General features: G+C 36.3%; 1 protein-coding gene across 5 annotated transcripts in view; it reads left to right on the top strand.

The window, feature by feature from the left end:
• The window catches only part of ARID4B (AT-rich interaction domain 4B), a 166,719-nt gene that overhangs the window by 101,023 nt on the left and 45,720 nt on the right, over positions 1-19,976 (top strand). For 3 of the 5 annotated variants that reach the window (XM_074385337.1, XM_039464296.2, XM_074385339.1), the window contains exons 12-17: positions 2,136-2,208; positions 3,565-3,659; positions 5,106-5,203; positions 6,205-6,448; positions 6,774-6,949; positions 12,945-13,205. In XM_074385337.1, coding sequence (XP_074241438.1) covers positions 2,136-2,208; positions 3,565-3,659; positions 5,106-5,203; positions 6,205-6,448; positions 6,774-6,949; positions 12,945-13,205 — 947 coding nt within the window. The remainder of the gene's footprint in view (positions 1-2,135; positions 2,209-3,564; positions 3,660-5,105; positions 5,204-6,204; positions 6,449-6,773; positions 6,950-12,944; positions 13,206-19,976) is intronic. The other 2 variants (XM_074385338.1, XM_039464298.2) reach the window with 2 other exon arrangements.

Genomic DNA, 19,976 nt, shown 5'->3' with positions numbered 1-19,976 from the left:
GAGACCAGCCTGACCAACATGTTGAAACCCCATCTCTACTAGAAATACAAAAATTAGCCAGGCATGGTGGCGCATGCCTGTAATCCCAGCTACTCGGGAGGCTGAGGCAGGAGAATTGCTTGAACCTGGAAGGTGGAGGTTGCAGTGAGGTGAGATTGTATCACTGCACTCCAGCCTGGGCGACAGAGCAAGACTGTCTCAAAAACAACAGCAGCAGCAAAACAAAACAAAACTACTGCCGCTTTTTATTCATATTTTCGTTATTTATACACACACTTGTACACACACACACATATTTCTTTATATTTATTGTCTATTTTTTCTCCCCACAAATCTGTAAATTCCTTAAAGTTAGGAATGCTGTCTTATACTTAAAGTGTCTGTCATAGTGTGTAAAATATAACAAATGATCAATAGCTACCAAACCTTTTGGTACTTAGATTAGTGTTTTCACAAAAGCAAATATGCAGTACAGTTTAAACATTTTCTTGAGTTAAATACAAGCTTACCTTAAACGTTTTTGGAATAGAAATAAGTTGGGCTGGGCCGGGCGCAGTGGCTCAAGCCTGTAATCCCAGCACTTTGGGAGGCCGAGGCGGGTGGATCACGAGGTCGATAGATCGAGACCAACCTGGTCGACATGGTGAAACCCTGTCTCTACTAAAAATACAAAAAATTAGCTGGGCATGATGGCGCGTGCCTGTAGTCCCAGCTACTCAGGAGGCTGAGGCAGGAGAATTGCCTGAACCCAGGAGGCGGAGGTTGCGGTGAGCCGAGATCGCGCCATTGCACTCCAGCCTGGGTAACAAGAGTGAAACTCCGTCTCAAAAAAAAAAAAAAAGAAATAAGTTGGGCTGTTTATTAAATGTTGTACCATGGGAACATTTACAATAACATCTAAAAAATAGATGTCCTTAGATTTTTATTTGACCATCTTACCAAAACCTGAATGTATAAATTGTGTTTAAATTGAGAAATACAGATTTCATTAGCAAATTAATGGTTGTCATTTATTTTTCTCTGCCCAGTGAGAAAACCTAATAGTTTATCAACATGGGCTTTAAAAAAAAAAAAAATTACCTTTCTTTGTTGTACTAGCTTTTAAAATAAAAAGGCAATCTCACTAAAGCAGTGACATTAGGCACATGATTTTCCAAATTTAAAAGTGCTGTGTTTTGATTTATTTAGATTACCAGTTGAATATCCTAACTTTTACTATTAGAAATATGTATGTTTAAGCCAGAGTAACTGTAAAGCCTACCTGTGTATTTGGAATCATTTTATCTGCAGTTACTCCTAATCATGTTCTATAATGGCAGGCTTCATAGCCTATTTTTCTTTTATTTGATTTAGCACCTAGCATAGTGCCTACACTTACAGGTGCTCATTGTTTGTTGAATGGATGAAAGTCATTGAATTGGTGAGTTCCTCAATCTTACCTACTACCCTGCTCCTTGGAGGTTGCTTCAGGACCAGCTCCCTACTGCCACAGCCCTTGGCCACAGCAGCAAGAAGCTAGTCCCTCCCTTGTAATTGATAAATCGGGGAACTATTTTATTACTTGAAGATTTCCCTAAGTCTGAATCTTCAGGTATTGTAGATCAAGTTTGTTCCCCACTTTACTGATTATATAAGCTTGAAGAATATACAGTGGGGCTGTATATAGTGAAGGATACTTGTAGTTACAACTAGTGGGATTCATACTTGTATAGTTCCTGGAAGAGCAATAATAGAGTTAGTTTTGATGTTCAACCCTGACCCAATTTTACATAAGTGAGAGTAGGTCTTTTTGAGCCTGTGACCCTGATTTGAAAAATAGATCTCACATATGATTAAAAAAAAGAAAAAGAAAAACATGAAAAATCTTGCTAGTCCCATTTCTCATATGAGAATTTTTACTGTGGGGGTTCTAACTATTGAGATACTTTTTAAGACATAGTCATTCCTCTATAAAACGTAAAATGTCTAGACTTAACCTGGTTTTGAACAGCTTCGTGTTAAAGAATAATTTTGATTAGGTAAAAAGCCTTTGAAATATTTTAATGAATGTTAGTCTTCACTGTTCATAAGAAATCTGCTTGTATTATTAAAATGCTTAATTGAAGAAAATAATATTCTTTTGTGATTAAAATTAGGAAGAAATAGAACCATTTCCAGAAGAAAGGGAGAACTTTCTTCAGCAGTTGTACAAATTTATGGAAGATAGAGGTGAGTATTTTTTATTTATCCTTAACATAGTAGGTTTTAGACAGATAATTAAGTATCTTAAAAACAAGAATAAAATTTTGTTTACTGAACTTTATGTCACCAGTAATTATGGCTGTCTTTTTGACTCTGTTATCACTGGCACCTAGCAAAGCACTTGTTATGTAACAAGTAGAATGAGGAATATGACAGTATTTTGATAGATACTGTGGCTATGGACATATAAATGCACTTACTCTGTCCTGCCAATCCCCTTACCTATCCATGGGGCCCTAAAGAACAGTAGCAAAATAGAAATTAAGCCAGAAATAGAAAAAGAAATGTGACAGAGTCTCAAAGTGAGCCTTGGCTCAGCTTACCGAATCTGCCATAAGCTGCTAAGGTCTGCAAGGATTAAAGGAAGAAGAAGAACTTAGGTTAATGACCTAATCCTCCAGTAACCATGATGCTGCTACTCTCTAGCTTATCTTCTTGGTCACAGTCTACTTTCTTCTTTTCTGGGAAGATGCTTATAAGGGAGTAAGGAGAGGCTTCCTAGTTAGAAGGGAAGGGCAATATGAATGATTATTGTTTGGAAATCCCACAATACTCTGGGAATTAAATGTTTTCTAAATCCCTGATTGTAAAGCTGGTGAGTACAAACTGGCTCTGTTTGTCAGTTTTTTGTTCTCATAAATGATAATGCCTAACACAATATAAGTATCTTTTCATTTTTCAATATAAAATGTATTTGATTCTTGTATTATTTCTTTATATGAATGGAGAGCTAACCTAAGAAGTGTGTTGTTTCATAGGCTTTTGTATAAGATAAATGAAAAAGCAAAGAAAATGAATAAAATCTAATACTAGAGAAGAGTGAAAAAATACGATTAAGCCAGTCATATTTTGTAGAAATGGCTGTATGAGGCAGTGTACCGCTACCCTATCATCTCCTCTACCACTTTCTAATGGTTTGTTTGATTTAATGTCTTTGCCTTGCATTTTTTTGTGTTAGAATGGAAAAAACAAACATGTAGCTTTACTCTGGAATCATTGTTTAGAGTAGTAGTAGATTGGTAAAATGCAAAGAAAATACCGTAAAAGTAACTCTCATTGGGAAGCAGTTGCCCAGTATTTATTTTCTTGCTCATCAGAGGGAAGAAAGTAAATGAAAATAAAAGGTTTCAAAAATCTGGTTATGTGAAAAAATTTTTAAAGTGGACATGGCTTGTTTATGTGTAGGTATCATGTCTTTGATTAACAAGAGAATTTCTCATGTATATTGCACTATAAATACTCAGTGGTATTATTTGAATGTTTTGAAACTTTTAAATTAAAAATGTAGGATGGATTTAATATAGTTTATGTTTTCTATACCAGGTACACCTATTAACAAACGACCTGTACTTGGATATCGAAATTTGAATCTCTTCAAGTTATTCAGACTTGTACACAAACTTGGAGGATTTGATAATGTGAGTATTGTAGTCAAACTGAAACATCTTTTTCATGTAACATGTTTTCTCAGGTATCTGCCATCTCTGAAATTGTTTTTCTTAACCAAAAAAAAAGTTTTTCAGTAAAGACCTAAGAAGAAAAGAAAGTACAGCTTAGAAAGGTAGAACTAGCCTCCTCAGACAAAATTTTAAATGTTAATGATTTTTTTAGGCCTGGAATGGTGGCTCACAGCTGCAATCCCAACACTTTGGGAGGCCCAGGCAGGTGGATCACTTGAATTCGAGAACATCCTGGCCAGCATGGCAAAACCCTGTCTCTACAAAAAATACAAAAATCAGCCAGGTGTGATAATGCACACTTGTAATCCAACTACATGGGAGGCTGAGGCACAAGAATTGCTTGAACCCAGAAGGTGGAGATTGCAGTGAGCCAAGACTGCACCATTGTACTGCACTCACCTGGGTGACAGAATGAGATTCTGTCTCAAAGAAAAAAAAAAGATTTTTTTAATAAGACCTTTCTGATTACTGTTAAGTTGATCAAACTTTCAGAAAGCACTTTTTTATATCTGAGTCACAGCACAGCCATATTGGTAGAAATCCTTCCTGTGTCTCTTTTTCACTAGACAGTATGCCCCTTAAGAGCAGGAATCTGTCTTAATAACCTTTATATCCTTAATCCCTTTAAGATATAAAGGGATTAAGCCAGGAAATATTTGTTGAACTAATCTGAAGAAATAAGATAGACAAGGATATATAGTAATCCAATTGAGAATATTCTGTGGAATAGAATACAAATTTCTGTAGAACTGCTTTCATTTATTAGCTTATATGTTTTATGAGAAATAAATCCTTTAAAAATGCTTGTCTCCATTTTTTTAAAAAAAGTTTTGATTAAGAGCCGGAATATTTTTGTATTTTCTATAACTGGGTTTATTTAAAAGTCAAATGGGGCCAGTTATGCCTGTAATCTTAGCACTTTGGGAGGCTGAGGTCAGAGGATTCCTGCAGCCCAGGAGTTTGAGACCTTCCTGGACAACATTGTGAGACTCCATCTCTACAAAAAAAAGGTTTTTAATTAGCCAAGTGTGTTGGTGTATGCCTACTGTCCCAGCTACTTGGGATGCTAGGATCCCTTGGGCCCAGAAGTTAGGGGCTGCAGTGAGCTCTGTTTGTACCACTGCTGCTGCACTCTAGCCTAGGCAATAGAATGGGATCCAGTTCCCCTCTCTCCCAAAAAAGTCAAATGGCCTAATATTTCAACATTTGTAATTCTGTGATATTTGTCAGAGTACTAAAGCCCTTACTTGTAAACCAAATTTAGAATTTATCAAGATTTTTAAAAAATTCTTTTGAGACTAGGACCAATAAATAAAAATATATACTCATATATACTGTGTCTATCAAAATGTTATTACATTAACATCTTTTAATTTGGGAGTTTTGTTTCACTTTGTCCATTAGATTGAAAGTGGAGCTGTTTGGAAACAAGTCTACCAAGATCTTGGAATCCCTGTCTTAAATTCAGCTGCAGGATACAATGTTAAATGTGCTTATAAAAAGTAAGTTCATATAATTGATATGATTATCTTCAGTATTTTTACCTAGAAACCAGGAGGAAAGTTACTTTATAACTGAGGCTAATTAATTCTTCAAAGACACCAGAAAATTTTACTAGTCATTCTGTCATAGCATTTTCTGAAGTATATTCTATGAATACTAGATTTATGAGAAATTCTGTGAAGAAAGTTTTTGTGGCTAAGTACATTTGTCAAGTACTGCATAGAGGTTAAAAAGCTAATATTCTAAAGTCAAGTAAATCTACATTTGAAACCTAGTTCTGCCAGTGAGCTGTTTATGCCCTTGGGCCAGTTATTTATTCTCCTAAGCCTGTTTGTTCATTTGTAAAATGGGATGTTTGGCTGAGCATAGTGGCTCACATCTGTAATTCTAGCACTTTGGGAGATCTGAGCAGGAGGATAACTTGAGGTCAGGAGTTTGAGACCAGCCTGGCCAACATGGCAAAATCCTGTTTCCACTAACAATACAAAAATTAGCCAGGCATAGTGGCTCATGCCTGTAGTCCCTGCTACTCAGGAGGCACTGAGGCAGGATAATTGCTTGAACTCAGGAGGCAGAGGTGGCAGTGTGCTGAGATAACACCACTGCACTTCAGCCTGGGCAACAGAGTAAGACTCTGTCTTAAAAAAAAAAAGCGGGATGGCAAGGGGATGTGGCTGCTGCTTGCCCCAGGATTACCATAATGACCAGATGAGATTTACTAAGGGGTCCAGCCTCACACATAAGAAATGTGCAACAAATAGATGCTATTGCTAGTACTTTTAATATCTGTTACTGTTAAGAGTCTGAGCACAGTTTTTTAAATGATTTTTTTGACAGAATTTTTTATTTGCATTGAAAATATTAGAACTGGAATAAATTAGAATGGTAATATGGCCCAATATCTGAGAGTTTAGACAAAAGAAATGAATACACATTAAACATAACTCTGTAGTTATATTTTGAAATGTTTTCATCAAATGTAATTTCTCTTCGTTTACAGATATTTATATGGTTTTGAGGAGTACTGTAGATCAGCCAACATTGAATTTCAGATGGCATTGCCAGAGAAAGTTGTTAACAAGCAATGTAAGGAGTGTGAAAATGTGAAAGAAGTAAAAGTGAAGGAAGAAAATGAAACAGAGATCAAAGAAATAAAGATTGAAGAAGAAAGAAATATAATACCAAAAGAAGAAAAACCTATTGAGGATGAAATTGAAAGAAAGGAAAATATTAAGCCCTCTCTGGTAAATTAGATATTGTTAATTGTCCTTTGCCTTCTTTGATATATTTTTTTACATCCTCTATAAAGTTCCAAAATCAATATGCTGTATAATATTCTTCATTGTTTATTTTCATTAAGTGCTACTTTTGTATAATTTTTATTATAACTTCAAAGTTGCTGTTAGCTATTTTTGTTTAGTGCTTTAAAAATAGCAGAGGTTTCTTAAAAGTAATTTACAACTTTCGATATTAGCATTAGTTGATACCACCTGTTGCTAAGAGAGAAATCATGGATGTAGGTTGAAAACTTTTACTTTTGTTGGTTTCTTTCCTCCGATCTTTTTCTAGGGAAGTAAAAAGAATTTATTAGAGTCTATACCTGCACATTCTGATCAGGAAAAAGAAGTTAACGTTAAAAAGCCAGAAGAAAATGAAAATCTGGACGACAAAGATGATGACACAACTAGGGTAGATGAATCCCTCAACATAAAGGTAGAAGCTGAGGAAGAAAAAGCAAAATCTGGGTAAGAAAATTGTTTTTGGTTATGATGCATTTTGGCTTGTTGGATTCTTATCCTTTGTTCTTTGTATGTGTATGTTTATGAATTTGATTGACAAAATATTAAATAATATAGTGGTGGCGTTTATTAATTAAAAACCATTAACTTCCTTCAGAGACCCTACTGATATAAATTTGTAGAAAAAGATCATACTTTTGATCCATTCTTCTTGCTCTCATCATGGAAATTTATAAAGTTTTAGCTGGAGCGAAGTATTTTTAGGTCTGCTAAATGACTTGATAATATAAACTTGGGGCTGTATCTGTGTTTTATAGATTGTTTGTTGGCTATAGACTCTGAGAGTTGTGTGTATTTCTTAAGCAAAAAGCAAGAGTAGAAAAATACTAAGGTTTTAAAAGGCCAAAAATTGTTATGTTCTATTTTATGTGATAGTAGCATTTATTTGTTTTAGTCACTTTGGAATGATGAATTATTTGACAGTATAATTTATGCACTGCTGGTGGACCCCTGTATTTTATAGATAATCTCTGGCATTGAATCTTTTTTGTGAGGCTTAAAAAACATAAACATCTCTGTTAGTGTCTCATTTAAATAAGTACAGTGAATTTAAAAAAAAGTATTTAGCAGGCCAATTGCAGTGGTTCACGCCTGTAGTCCCAGCACTTTGAGAGGCCAAGGCGGGTGGATCACTTATGTCAAGAGTTCAAGACCAGCCTGGCCAATATGGCAAAACCCTGTCCCTACTAAAAATACAGAAAAAGTCAGGTGGGATGGGTAGCACATCTGTAATCCCAGCTACTCGGGAGGCTGAGGCAAGAGAATCTCTCTTGAACCCGGGAGGCAGAAGTTGTAGTGAGCTAAGATCATACCACTGCACTGTAGTCTGGGGGACATAGTGAGACTCTGGCTCAAAAAAAAAAAAAAAAAAATCATTTAGCATACTGAAATTTGGCCACAACGTGCAGGCAAACAGGGAAGAGGGGAAGCAAAGGGGGAGGCATTATATGACTATAGTAAAAAATACTTGCTTATTATACTTTGTTGTAGTTTTGTATATAAAAATATATATCTGAAGTATGCCTTACTGCGGTTGGAGACTATTTCAAATATTAAGAAACTTAGTAAAGATTTCAGCCTTTTGCCTCAAGTCTTTGATTGATCAGAGTTCTGAAATTTTGTTGGCACCATACAGACAAACATAGAAGAAAAAAAATCCTGGGTTAGAAGAATGTACTATAGAAGTGTTTGTCAGAAGAATGTACTAAAAGTGTTTGTCATTTATACTTTGTTACGTTTCTATATATATAAGCGTATATTTAAAGTACTTCCACAGGAGATCATTTTGATAAACTTAATAAGGATTCAGCTTTTTACCTAAAAATCTGATTTTTAAATCTGCAGGTATTTCTGGAACATCTGCTGTTTGCAAGGCACTGTGATAAATATGTATTTTTTTCTTTGTTACTTAATTTTTTAAGTTGGTGTTTGCTTATTTTATAGAACAAACTGTATTTTATAAGTTTTTAGTAACCCTTTTAATTCTATATGGATTTTTATGTATTATAGATATTTATTAGTATATGCATGCCTCAAACTAAAATTTTCCTGATGTGACTGCCCTAGTTTGGTAGATATTCTTTAGAAGCATTACAGTTGGGACTGTTTATACAGTAGTCCCTGCTTTTCCACAGTTTCAGTTACCTGTGGTCAGCTGTGGTACAGTGCAGTAAAATACTTTGAGAAAGTGAGACAAGGCCACATTCACGTAACTGTTACTACATTGTATTATAATTGTTTTATGTTATTAGTTATTACCTCATGGCTTGGCCTAATTAATAAGTTAAACTTTATCACAGGTATGTATGTGTAGAAAAAAACATAGTATATACTAAGGTTTGGTACTACCCACAGTTTCAGGCATCCACTGGGGATCTTGGAATGTATCCTCTGCAGATGAGAGGGGCTTACTGTAATTGATTTTTTAGTTTGATTAGATAATTGCAGTGGAAATTTTTACAATGATAAAGAATTAACGTATAGGTATTACTCTGGCATATAAACTTTCTCTAAGTAATAGGCTACTTCCAAGAATGTTCAGTGTCCTTCTTCCATTGTCCAGATGTGGGAAATTGAAGAAGTTGATATGTGTAAAATGTCTCGTTCAGTGCCTTGACCATAGCAGGTACTTCATACACTAGCTTTTTAAAAAATTTGTTTCGTTGTAAAGAGTGTAACATCAAGTTGGGAAGATACGGTATTTCTTTGTGAATTCAAATGAAAATCCTTGCTGATACATTTTGTTTCCCAAGATATTCTTCTCTAAAATATGACTAGCTTAAATGTGTATGTGTATGTGTGTATGTGAGTGCATGTATGTTAATATATGCATCAACTTAATTTTTTTAACCTGTATGTTGGTTGCATTTTATACTTTCAGAGGCTCTCTTTCTTGGCATTCTGTGTTCTATCTAGTTTAGCACGTTAGTCTTGAATTTGCCACTGAAGTCTTAGAGGAATAGAGTAGTTTTCCATGGTTGATTGTCAGTAATTATATTGTTTTCTTCTTTATACTTCAGTGTATTATTAAAGTGAATTTCATTTGGTTTGTGTCTGAAGGTAATATTAAATGTATATTTTTAATTTTTCAATTCTGATTGCTTGATTTGGTTAATACAAGAATATTGGGTTTCTGTTCTAGATTAAATGAAAATTTGCCCAGGCTACTACTTAAAGTATAATTGTGCTTGCTATTGATATTTAGGATTGTTTGTACTCATCAACTCAGTGTATTCTGTGACGTGAGATACAGCTTAGAGTTTGTTGTCATTTTAAAAAATTTATAATTTCAATTCTATATCTTAGTTTTATTTGATGATTCTGAGGTACATGATAAATCTCTTTTATTGTGGCCACAATAAAATACACTTTTTCCCCCCAGTATGCAAAGTAGAGTCTTATGACTTAGGTATTCTTTCAAAAAAAATTGTTTTAATGTACTATATAAAATAAAATTCCTCATAATTGTCATTGATAATGCAGTTTCTGTTAATTTTTTAGATATTTTAGCCTTACTAAAATTATTTTTCATAATAGAAATATTAAGGTATTTTCAATAACATTGTTAATATTTTAATCTCACACCTGTAATCCCAGCACTGGGAGGCCAAGGCAGGCAGATCATCCAAGGTCAAGAGTTCAAGACCAACCTGGCCAACATGGTGAAACCCTGTCTCTACTAAAAATAAAAAATTAACCAGGTGTGGTGGCACGTGCCTGTAGTCCCAGCTACTAGTGAAGCTAAGGCAGGAGAATTGCTTGAACCTGGGAGGCGGAGGTTGCAGTGAGCTTAGATTGCGCCATTGCACTCCAGCCTGAGTGACAGAGTGAGATTCCGTCTCCAAAAATACACACACACACACACACACACACACACACACACACACGTATATTTATGTCAGATTATAGCTGGTTTCATGAAGGTTTTAGTTTTTTAAATACCTATGTATCTGACTGTAATGGAGTCTTTAAAATAGGAATAAATTCTGAGAATTTTTGGGGAATTTGTGATATAGTTCAGACAATTGATACATTTGATAATTTCCTGAACTTGGACTTACTTCCACAGGTCCATTAAACATCTGCCCAACACTCCTGACCCACTGTACAAAAGGAAAAGGAGAATCAAAAAGCATTATAGTGCTGCTTATATCACTATTTGTAGATTATTTTTATTGCCTATGTAATTACATAGTTAGGAATGGTACAGTATATTTTCCCAAAAAAGTTGTATATAGGAATGTAAAACTGAAATTTCCAGTGGAGGAAGTTTTTTTTTTTTTTTAATATAAGTATTGTATTCATCAGGTGGGCACAGTGGCTCACACCTGTAATCCCCGCACTTCGGAAGGCTGAGGTGTGAAGATTGCTTGAGCCCAGGAGTTCAAGACCAGCGTGAACAACATAGTGCGACCCCTGTCTCTATAAAAATAAAAAATAAAAATTCACTGGGTATGGTGGCGTGTGCCTGTAGCCCCAGCTACTTGGGACGCTGAAGTGGGAGGATCATTTGAGCACAGGAAGTCAAGACCACAGTGAGCCGTGATCAGGCCGCTGCACTCCAATCTGGATGACAGAGCGAGACTCTGTCTCCAAGGGGGAAAAGGTGTGTGTGTGTGTGTGTGTGTGTGTGCGCGCGCGTGTGTGTATGTGTGTGTTGTAATATATGTATATATAATTAATCTTAATGTATAATATAGCATACATTATTAATTTTAGTATATAACATTATACATTTTATATATAATTAATTTTTAAAGCTTAAATGCTAAACTGTTAGTTCTGCCTTACTATTAATCATTTGTCAGCCATAAAGGATGGAGTATAAGTACAGACATACAAAACAGCAGATAAAAACAGACTAAATATAGCCTTGGATTTCACATTGAAGTTTTTTTTTTTTTTTTAAATAAATCTAGTGTTTGTAGGCTGGGCCTGGTGGCTCACACCTGTAATCCCAGCACTTTGGGAGGCCGAGGTGGGTGGATCACCAGAGGTCAAGAGTTAAGACCAGCCTGACCAACATGGAGAAACCCTTGTCTCTACTAAAAATACAAAAATTAGCTGGTGTGGTGTTGTGCGCCTGTAATCCCATGTACTGAGAAGGCTGAGGCAGGAGAATGACTTGAACCCAGGAGGTGGAGGTTGCAGTGAGCTGAGAGCACACCACTGCACTCCAGCCTGGGTGACAACAGCAAGACTCCATCTCAAAAGTAAAATAAAATAAATCTAGCGTTTGGAAAGATTTATAATTGAAGATTTTCTCCAAGTTGTTGAATATAGATTTGTGGTTAATATAAAAAGGATATATAAGTGCTCAGTTTTATAAAGTACATGTTACTAAGAAGATAAAAATGGATGTAAGGCTGGGTGTGATGGCTCATGCCTATAATCCCAGTACTTTGGGAGGCCGAGGTGGGTGGATCACCACCTGAGGTGAGGAGTTTGAGACCAGCCTGGCCAACATGGTGAAACCTGTTTTCTAAGAAAAATACAAAAAAAAAGATTAGCTGGGCGTGGTAGCGGGCGCCTGTAATCCCAGCTACTCAGGAGGCCGAGGAAAGAGAATAACTTGAAACCCGGGAGGCAGAGGTTGCAGTGAGCCGGCGGCAAGAGTGAGACTTTTCCTCAAGGGAAAAAGAAATGAATGTAATACTCTTTCTATGGTAGTGTGGCTTTTAGTTTCATATGTTTGTAATTGGCCTCTCATCTGTCTATTTCTTTGGACCACCATAGTTGAGATTTGTAGAAGATGTTACTGAATCTCTGGTAAAGACAGTAGAAATTGTGTTGAAGTTTAAAGAATAGAAAGAACAAACCTGATAAGATATTGATAATACATTATTAGAATTTCTGTTTAAGTTAAAATAGTATTTCAGTTATTATAACGTTTGAAAATTTGGTTGGAGCATGTTTTAAAGTTATTAAGACTGTAATCTGCTAGTAAAAGTTTTTGTTTTAAACATCCTGAGGCCCCCAGCTTGAGTGACAGAGCAAGATTCTGTCTCTAAAAACAAACATCTTGAGGCTGAAAATATTTGAATGAAGAATAACTTTTAGTCATAAAATGGCAATGAAATATAATGAATTTTTTGTCACTTAAGATGTAAAACACTTAATAAAATATGAAAAAATTGTTAGAGTTGACTATACTTGCTTCTTGGTGTTCGGCACAAATTCTGTTCTTCTGGCTTTTGGAAATTTTCTCTTACTGCACTTATTTTTTAATCTTCATTTCTCTAAATGTGTCTTTCTGTAACCTTGATTGTCTTACACAGTTTTAGTTTTTAATACTAAATTGAAACTCAGAGAATTTCATACACGTGGAACCTGCTTTTCCCGGAACAATCACAGCCACAACTTTTATCAATATATGTGGTTTGGAACTGAAAAACGTATGAAGTGTCTTTTATTAACTCTGCAATTTTTTAAACCTTTCAAGAGATGAAACGAATAAAGACGAAGATGAAGATGATGAAGAAGCAGAAGAGGAGGAGGAGGAGGAGGAAGAAGAAGAAGAGGATGAAGATGATGATGACAACAATGAGGAAGAGGAGTTTGAGTGCTATCCACCAGGCATGAAAGTCCAAGTGCGGTATGGACGAGGGAAAAATCAAAAAATGTATGAAGCTAGTATTAAAGATTCTGATGTCGAAGGTGGAGAGGTCCTTTACTTGGTGCATTACTGCGGATGGAATGTGAGGTAACTTGAGTTTTAGCTAGTGATTATTACCTAAAAACAATTATAAAATACTTTTCTATTTAAAAATTTAAGTAACAGATTACAGATTTATTAGTATTCTAATTGAGGTCATAGTACCTTATTAAAAATACGTAGTTTTTAGCATGTAAATACCTCACTTAGTGACTTACTAATTAATGTTTTTAGTACTTAGAAGATATCCTTAGTGTCTAGAAAAATGAGGTCTACACACTTGATTTTTAAGTACTACATGTAGATAAGTAGACAAAACATTGATGAAATGATAAAAAAAAATTTGTTGAAAAGATAAAAGAGATCAGAACTTCTGGACATCTACAAGCCAATTACAGGCTGCTTGCTCGCTTGGATTTTACACTACATTGCCTCAGTAACCTCTCTTTTTATATTCATAAGTCATTTCTTTCCTTCTGTAGTCAGGGTTTAAAAGTCGGGATTTCCTAGGAAACATTAGCTATTTCAAGAAAGCCTTATCTCCTTACTAACAGCTATTGCATTACAACTTTATTCAGACATCTCAGAAATTTATTAGTATCTTTGAAAAAATATGGTTGAAAATGTAAGCATGCCTGCTTCACTAAAATAGAATACACTTTTTGATTGCTGCTAACCTAGGGCACTGAAAGGCAAGCCTGAAATTTGGTCTTAAGTTGTGTTCAATGACTTAAGCTTTTTTAATAGACAAATTTTATTTGCCTTTCCAAAGAAATTTTGTATTTTGATTTTATCTAAAATTGGCAAGCCAGTTTTGGGATCTGTTCATTTAGTTATCTTTTAAGAATAATTTATTTTGGAATATTCGATACTATATTTGAAATACAGCCTATCATACAGTTAGATACCTGGAAAAATTAACCATAGAAGTCTTAAGTTGTGGGTTCATGATGTACCTAGTGTCTTCAAGGAGGAATACAGCTTTCATGCTTTATACGTAAAATTATATTCTGTGGTTTGGGAAGTTATTAGGAAGGCATCATCTCAAATTCTGTGTTCCGAGTGTTGCAAATAAAATTTTGATTCTTTTTAATCACTTCCCATATTGCCCTTTCCCTAAAGAAAATCACTTCTGAGAGTTTTGAGGCTATCCTTACTGAGTTTTCATTCTACTTTCACATACATGTAAATGTATTCATAGAAAATATATAGTTCATACATGCATGTGTTTTAAATAAATTATACAAAATTCGATTTTATTTTTTGTTGTCTTGTTGTGTAATAAGAAGCTCATGGTCTAATGTGATTACCTTATTTTGAGAAAAGTACGATTCTGATCCATTCTGATGCTTGGAAGAAAATAGCAAATAGCAACTTAAGTCATGAGGAAATGTTCAGCAGTTTTGTTTTGGGCTCATTCTTTTATTCTTTCTAGTCAAGATGCAGTTATAGATGTTAAGAATACTTATCAGCAGTGCTTAGATGTGATGGTTATCCAGAAGCCTAAGTTTTTCCAGATACCGCTTTAACACTGTACACAATTTATCCTTTTACCTGTTGGTTCTTTTTTCTTTTTTTTGTAGGCAGAGTCTAGTTCTGTTCCCCATGCTGGAATTTAGTGGCACGATCTTGGCTCACTGCAACCTCCACCTCTCGGGCTCAAGTGATTCTTGTGCCTCAGCCTCTTGAGTAGCTGGGATTATAGGTGTATGCCATCGCACCCAGCTAGTTTTTGTATTTTTAGTAGACATGGGGTTTCGCAATGTTGGCCAGGCTGGTCTTGAACTCCTTAGCTCGGGTGATCTGTCTCAGTCTCCAAAAGTGCTGGGATTACAGGCATCAACTGTTGGTTCTTATGCTACCTTTATGGTACTTGATTTTCCTCACCTGAAGGCCTGGCTATTAATGACTATATTCCAAAGAAGATACTTGAGATCTCAGATAGAGCTACCACAAGAATATTTTGCCCAATTTTGGACTTCTAGTCATTTTGATCTTACTAAATTATTTTATTGAAATATATGTAGAGGGAGTTCTACTCCTGCCTAGGATATAAATGTAAATGTAGAATATGTTGGTTTAAAATTAGAAAGAAAAAAGCTAGGTGTGGTGTTGCATGCCTTGTAGTACCAGCTACTGAGGTGGGAGGATCGCTTGAGCCCGGGAGCTATGATCATGCCACTGTACTCCAGCCTGACTGACAGAGTGAGACCCCATCTCTTTTTTTTTTTTTTTTGAGACGGAGTTTCGCTCTTGTTACCCAGGCTAGAGTGCAATGGCGCGACCTCAGCTCACCGCAACCTCCGCCTCCTGGGTTCAGGCAATTCTCCTGCCTCAGCCTCCTGAGTAGCTGGGATTACAGTCACACGCCACCATGCCCAGCTAATTTTTTGTATTTTTAGTAGAGATGGGGTTTCACCATGTTGACCAGGATGGTCTCGATCTCTTGACCTCGTGATCCACCCGCCTCGGCCTCCCAAAGTGCTGGTATTACAGGCTTGAGCCACCGCGCCCGGCCGAGACCCCATCTCTTAAGTTAAAAAGAAATTTAGGAAGAAATACTTGAATCAGCAAAAATGAATAATTACTAAAGTAATGCCCACAAGATAGAGTCACAACACCTTTTACCTCTGTTTTCAGGTCTCCTAATTATTATGCTAGTTTACATGTAGAGGCAGTTTTTCCTTGTGGCCTTTATGAAGTCTTTGAAATTTATGAAAAATGGATAGAATTTAGGTGTCTCCAACTTTGACTATAATAAAGGCTTATTATCTATTAATTGGCTCATTAAAAGAGGCTTAGTAGATTAAAAAAAGTCATTTATGAAACTGTTTTACAATTAAGATACAGTATTGTTTTGTTAAGATTGACTAAAAGAAAGAGAATTCAAGGAGTGTTTGGATTTTAGAGGATAGAAAGAGGCCAGGGTGGTGGCTCACGCCTGTAATCCCAGCACTTTGGGAGGCTGAGGCGGGTGGATCACGAGGTCAGGAGCTTGAGACCAGCCTAAAAATACAAAAATTAGCTGGGCGTGGAGGCATGCACCTGTAATCCCAGCTACTCAGGAGGCTAAGGTAGGAGAATTGCTTGAACCTAGGAGGTGGAGGTTGCTGTGAGCCAGAATTGTGCCACTACACTTCAGCCTGGGCAACAGAGCAAGACTCCATCTCAAAAAAAAAAAAAAAAAAGGGTAGGGAGGGGAAGAATTTAAATTGAGGCATTCAGGTTTTTAATAATAAAGGGAGGAAAATGTGACCTAGGTCAACAAGACATGCTTATGTTGCTGTGAGGGTTGCCATCTGTTTCTTACAACTCAAGTTGCCTGTATGCTATGAACTTTGAAAAGAAGAAAACTTAACATCTTGATGAAAACCTGTTGGATGGATCTCTATATACTCCAACATCATGGAGAAAACAAATGTACTTCAGTAGATTAAGCAGTTAATCTTCTTAGAGTTAATATAACTTTTTATTTCTATCTGCAATAATTACTCCTATTGATAAATAAGCAATAATTTTCATTTTTGCTGCTCCCCCAGTTGTGATGCTAATCTAATAAGGACTGCAACAAATTTTCATCAGCTCTATGATTCTTTTCCTTTTTAGCTTGATCTCTAAATTTATACTTTATACAACAGATGTGAAATTAGAAATCAGGATTTGTGCGTGGAGGTTCACGAAAATAGTTTTATCTTAAGTGGCAATCATTCATGACGAGCAATTTGGGAAATTTGTATAGATCTGTTTCCATGTGTGTTTTCTAATAATCTGAAACATGTTTCAGATAACATGTATCAGAAACATGTATTTCAGATAGTTCAGTTTTATCTGAAACATGTATTTCAGATTAAAAAAAAAGAGACAGGATCTTGCTCTGTCCCCCAGGCTGGAGTGCAGTGGTGCAATCATGGCTCTGCAGCCTCCACTTCCTGTTCTCAAGTGATTCTCCCACCTCAAACTCTGGAATAGGTGGGACGGTAGGTGTGCATCACCAAACCTGGCTAATTTTTTATTTTTTATAGAGATGGGGTCTCACTGTGTTGCCAAGCTGGTTTCAGACTCTTGGGCTCAAGCAGTCCTCCTGCTTTGGCCACCAAAAGTGCTGGGATTGTAGACATGAACCAGTGCTCCTGGCCATGAAACATGTTTTTCTAGGAAAGAGATTTTCTCAAATAATGTAAAAGTATCTGTCTTATTGTTTAAAAATACTATTTTTAGATCAGGCACGGTAGCTCACACCTGTAATCCCAGCACTTTAGGATGCCTAGGCGGGTGGATTACCTGAGGTCAGGCATTTGAAACCAGCCTGGCCAACATGGCGAAACCTCGTCTCTACTAAAAACATAAAAATTAGCCGAATGTGGTGGCAGGAGCCTGTAATCCCATCTACTTGGGAGGCCAAGGCACAAGAATTGCTTGAACCTGGAACATGGAGGTTGCAGTGTGCTGAGATCATGCCGTTGCAGTCCAGCCCGGGTGACAGAGCAAGACTCCGTTTCAAAACAAAAACCAACTATTTTTGTTGTTGTTGTTAATTTTTACATTTTTTCTAAAATGGTGTTTGTGTGTGTGTATATATATATGTGCGTATATAATTTTTTCTTTTTGAGATGGAATTTCACTCTTGTTGCCCAGGGTGTGGTGTGCAGTGGCACAATCTCCGCTCACTGCAACCTTTGCCTCCTGGGTTCAAGCAGCAATTTCCCCTGCCTCAGCCTCCCAAGTAGCTGGGATCACAAGTGTGCGCCACCATGCCCAGCAAATTTTTATATTTTTGGTAGAGACAAGGTTTCACCATGTTGGCCAGACTGTTTTCGAATGCCTGACCTTAGGTGATCCACCCACCTTGACTTCCCAAAATGCTGGGATTACAGGCGTGAGCCACCGTGCCCAACCTGTATAAATCTTTAATATAATTTTCATATAAGTCCCTCTTTCACCGCTGAAAATGTTGATTTTTGTTACACAAAGGTTAACATTTGGGCAGGTTTGTTTTCTACTGTTGTGATGGGAAAAAAGTCATTCTTTAATGTGTTTACACCAAATTTACTGGAAAAGGCTTGAACTATTTTCCCCTAACCACAAATAGTACAGTACTGCTACATTATTTTTCTGATGCAGTAACAATATCTAAAAAACGATTGTCTAACAGTATATTATTTGGTTTTTTTGTTTTGTTTTTTTTTTTGTTTTGTTTTTTTGAGACGGAGTTTCTCTCTTGTTACCCAGGCTGGAGTACAATGGCGTGATCTCGGCTCACCGCAACCTCCGTCTCCTGGATTCAAGCAATTATTCTGCCTCAGCCTCCCGAGTAGCTGGGACTACAGGCGTGCGCCACCATGCCCAGCTAATTTTTGTATTTTTGGTAGAGACGGGGTTTCACCATGTTGACCAGGATGGTCTCGATCTCTTGACCTCGTGATCTACCCATCTCGGCCTCCCAAAGTGCTGGGATTATAGGCGTGAACCACGCACTAGGAATGTTCGGCGTATTCGCGTAAATTATTTTTTAAACTTTTCTAAAAATAACAATTCAATTTAGAAAAGTGAGAAAAATATAAAAGTAAAAAGAAAATTATTAATATTGTAGCATGTTCTCTTTTAGTCTTTTAAAAATGTCTCACATTTAAAACATTTTAGTTCTACTTAAGTAGTTTTGAATAGTAGGCTCTCTGTTATGTTCATTTTAACTTTTCTTAGTGATGTTAATATTTTATAGAAATTCTTAGTGTAATTATCTAATTGATTCTTTGGGGACACTCAAGTTTCTAAGTTGTGTCAAATATGGGATTGATTTTCAAAAGTAAGGTTACACATTGAAATTAACATGTCATAAACTGGTTGAGTGTGTTGGATTTCCTTGTTTAGTAACAACTGAGTGAAACTAGACTAATTGGCGTGGAATTTAAATTACATCCATATTTTATTATATCAATACTGATTGAATTTTCTCCACTCATTTTCAGCTTGGCTTTCTATAATCAAAGAGTTGCAAATTTAGTTAGAGAATAATTTTTTCTTTGTTGAGGATCACAAGCTGCATTAATGGGAACCCAGAAGTAGAAAAGACACTAAAATTTCAACTGTAGGCTGGGCGCGGTGGCTCACGCCTGTAATCCCAGCACTTTGGGAGGCCGAGGCGGGTGGATCACGAGGTCGAGAGATCGAGACCATCCTGGTCAACATGGTGAAACCCCGTCTCTACTAAAAATACAAAAAATTAGCTGGGCATGGTAGCGCATGCCTGTAATCCCAGCTACTCAGGAGGCTGAGGCAGGAGAATTGCCTGAACCCAGGAGGCGGAGGTTGCGGTGAGCCGAGATCGCGCCATTGCACTCCAGCCTGGGTAACAAGAGCGAAACTCCGTCTCAAAAAAAAAAAAAAAAAAAAACCAAAAACAAAATTTCAACTGTAAAACTCTTAAATAAATCACAATGATTCTAGTTCATGTTACCAGTTATAGAGAACTGAAAACAAGACAAATTATGCTAAATACATTATTTGAAATTAAAAATGTGTTACATTTAAAAAATATTTTCTCCAAGCAAATTAAATCCTTCTAGGAGGGAACAAGTTAGGGGTTGAAGAAACCTGGGAAAAGGCTTTCACAAATGAGTGGGTTCAGTTCTTCTTTTTGCCATCATTCAGTTGCTTTTTATCCAATTTTTATTTTTTTTATTTTCCAAACATAAGTTGAATATCTACTGTGTGCCAAGTATATGCTTGTCACCAAAGATACCAAGAAGTGGACCTTATTAAGGTATTCATAGTCCAGACAGGACGTTTAACCCCAGCAAAATTAATAGTCCATTGATCTTA

Source organism: Saimiri boliviensis, chromosome 14 (genome assembly GCF_048565385.1).
Source record: "Saimiri boliviensis isolate mSaiBol1 chromosome 14, mSaiBol1.pri, whole genome shotgun sequence".
Taxonomy (NCBI): domain Eukaryota; kingdom Metazoa; phylum Chordata; class Mammalia; order Primates; family Cebidae; genus Saimiri; species Saimiri boliviensis.
This window is presented reverse-complemented; position numbering and strand designations above follow the sequence as displayed.